Source organism: Arachis hypogaea, chromosome 18 (genome assembly GCF_003086295.3).
Source record: "Arachis hypogaea cultivar Tifrunner chromosome 18, arahy.Tifrunner.gnm2.J5K5, whole genome shotgun sequence".
NCBI lineage: Eukaryota > Viridiplantae > Streptophyta > Magnoliopsida > Fabales > Fabaceae > Arachis > Arachis hypogaea.
The window spans coordinates 29,622,704-29,626,097 of NC_092053.1; the positions used below are offsets into that span (position 1 = coordinate 29,622,704).

The window sequence follows — 3,394 nt, forward strand, 5'->3', positions numbered from 1 at the left end:
GCATGGGTCGGATGAAACCGCGTTTGATGTGACCCAGACCCGGCCCGAAATATATACCGGGTCTATTTGTTAGACCCGAACCCGACCCTAGACCCGATGAAACCTATACATTTTCGGGCCACGATTATACCGGGTAAAAACCGGGTGAAAACCGGGCCGTTAACATTATATTACTTTGATACCTTCTTGTAAGTTAGCATGTAAAAATATCAAAATTTCCAAGACTCCAACCATTATTTGACATGATAAATTCACTTAGAAAAATATAATAAGAACTAACTCTTCTCTAAAATTAAAGTATAACCATAATCAATACTAATATTGCCTAATAACACCAAATATTTAAATCAATATAAATAACACAAGATTATGCATTAGTCTAAAGTTTTATGCATTTTAAACATAAAATATTAACTTATAGTCTTATATATAATGACTAATAACACAAAATATTAAGGTTTACAATACTTAAATTTCACATAATAATAGCCATTATCCATCACTAATAACACAAAATATTAATTATGTATGATGACCGGGCCACCGGGCCGATTTCGGATGACCCGAGTTATGGTCCGGACCCGACCCGAAATAATGACCGGGTCTACTTTTGAGACCCATACCCGGCCCTAGACCCGATGAAATTACATCAAATTAGCCCCTAAAGTGTTCGGGACCGGGCCGGGTCTTCGGGCCGGGCCGGGCCATGCACACCCTACCCCTCAGCAAGCCCGATCCAAAATTCAGCTTCCCTTTGGTCAAACCAGAATCAAACTTTCTCTTCCATTTGGTGGCACAATTCATCGTTACACTAGATATCATTGACGGCGCCGATTAGAACTTCCTATACGGAGCGGCTACTGTGCATGGTTTGATATTGGTTTCATCAGCAGCGCCAACCTCATCTAGTCAAACAATCATTGTCAAGGCTTCGTTGGATCACTTCCGGAAGAGAGCAGCTTCCATGGCGTTTTCACCCACTGAAGGAGGATCGATTAGTACATTGACCAATCCAACCAAAGGCGATGAACAATTCAGTGCGGGTGAATTAGACATGCAAGAGCAAGTAGGACGGAAGGTATGTTTCATAAGCTTCTAATTGGTTGTTATAAATTTTGTAACAACGTGGTATTTGTAGCATTGTTATTCATGCTAATTAGATTTTTTTTTTACTTCAAAAAGTATATCGTTAAAAAAAATTCTGGCATAGTTATTGATTGAGCTGAGGAAAAAATTGCTACTAAACACTTACCCATCATGTGTGAATCATTAGAATTGCCATCATTACAGTATGCTTGACTCCCAGATCTGTGATGCAATTTTCTTTGATTGTATTTATATGACTCATTCATTATATAGTAAGAAATGTTCTTAACTTGACAATGCTTTTTTCCGGTTGCTTTAATTGAAGTTCGACGAAATTACCGATGTCGTTGTGACTAGAAAGGATGAGCTGGACGACGGACACCACGTTTGAATGTACTATATCGATGTTTCTAGTTCATGCTAATTAGATGTTTCTTAAGCGACATTAGATTTTTCACTATGTTAATTTTGTATTATTGATTAATCCAGAACATGTGCTCTTTTTGGTAGTATTTAAGCCTTGGCAAGGTTTTTATGAGATGAGAATATGCTTTGATTTCACACTTCACTTACTTCCTTAGGGTAGGATACATCAATTTGGCACATGTTTTTAATATAGTATAACTCTACTAGTGGGTGCTTTATGAATCCTCAAATGGTATTAGAACATATAATGACATAGAAGGAAAAAAGTAGATTGATGATTGTACATTTTTCTAAAGTTCAAATATCATTTCAAGATTTATCATGATAGTATTTTAATAAAATTATTCCCAGGTTACTATATAAAGGTGTTTTGTGATTTGTAAACCTATCAACTCTATGTAGATGTTTCTTTAAAATTCAAAAAGCTCATTTATAAGAGATATTATTATAGTATGCTAAGAAATTATATTAAATACTTACTGTGTTAGGGCTAGTTTAATTTGTATCTAATTCTGTGTATTGACGTTATAGTTGCTGGATCATAGTGGCGTAGGCGAAGAGGAAATTCCAGTCGTAGGAATGAGTTTTGGTTCATTGCCTCTCGCACAGAAATTTTATGCAAACTACGCAAAGAAATTAAAGTTGGGTTCGTTACTAAAATCAGGAACACGAATTTTGACAAGACGCGGAAGGAATCAAAGATACCCGTTAATCAATCTATTTATTGCACGCGAGAAGGTTATCGAGAGTCTAGGGTGAACGCAGCAACTCGAGCAAACAGAATTACGGCCACGAGATGCAGAGCAAGGATGTATGTCATGTTGGACAACGAGAATGAATGTTGGGTTGTGTCTAGATTAGAACTGAGGCATTCTCACCCCTGTTCGGCTGAGAAAGCTGTCCACTATCATGAGTACCGGGAGTTGACCATGCATGCTAAGTGTGTCATTACGGATAACGACGAGGCTGGAATAAGACCCAACAAGACGTATCTAGCACTGGCAAACGAGGTTGGTGGGTCCGCAAACCTGGATTTTTCAGAAAAGAATGTCAGAAATTACATCACACGCAATCTCCGATGCTCCGATGACAATGAGGACTTCCAGGGGATGATGAATTATTTCGTTCAAATGAAGGAGATCAATCCCAACTTTTTTTATGCAATGGATGTTGACGATGCCAATAAATTTAGGAGCGCACTTTGGGTAGATGCAAGGTGCACGGCTTCGTATGAATATTACGGAGATGTGGTGTCTTTTGACACCACATACAGAAGAAACAGGTCTGTATATGTATTTGTGAATAGCAAGAGCAGTTATTTCTTAAATTTCTTTTGTTGCCTCACAGTTGTTTTTGCTCTTTTCACAGGCATGGTCTGCTGTTTGCATCCTTTGTAGGTATAAACCACCATGGGAAGTCTACTCTTCTTGGCTGTTCTTTACTTGGGAGCGAGGAGATCTCTAGTTTTGAGTGGGTGTTCACGCAGTGGGTGAGATGCGTCGGGACTGCACCAAGGGGATTATCACTGACCAGTGCAAGGCGATGACTGGTGCTATTAGGAATGTCCTACCTGACACTGTCCATCGATGGTGCATCTGGCACATAATGAAGAAATCACAATTCAAGCTTGGTGGATACGCTAGGTACGGAGAACTGAATGCAATGATGAATCACATTGTGTGGAATTCTCCTTCGACTGAATCATTCGAGTCTGATTGGGCTGGTTTCATCAAACAATTTAAGTTAGGCCAAAACAGATGGTTAGTAGGTAGGTGATGTTAAAATAATTCCCATCTGTTGGTTTCTAGTTGTCTATTTATTCACCTCATGTTATTTGTGCCACCTTGATTCCGTTCCTATTATTTTTATAAGAAATGTAACT

General features: G+C 38.5%; 1 protein-coding gene across 1 annotated transcript; it reads left to right on the plus strand.

Moving 5' to 3' along the window:
- Positions 1 to 964: 964 nt before the first annotated feature.
- On the plus strand, positions 965 to 3,058 carry LOC140181341 (protein FAR1-RELATED SEQUENCE 5-like). The gene is made up of 4 exons (XM_072224880.1): positions 965 to 1,078; positions 1,412 to 1,471; positions 2,058 to 2,794; positions 2,881 to 3,058. The coding sequence occupies exons 1-4, from the start codon at positions 965 to 967 to the stop codon at positions 3,056 to 3,058; spliced, it is 1,089 nt and encodes a 362-aa protein (XP_072080981.1).
- Positions 3,059 to 3,394: the final 336 nt, after the last annotated feature.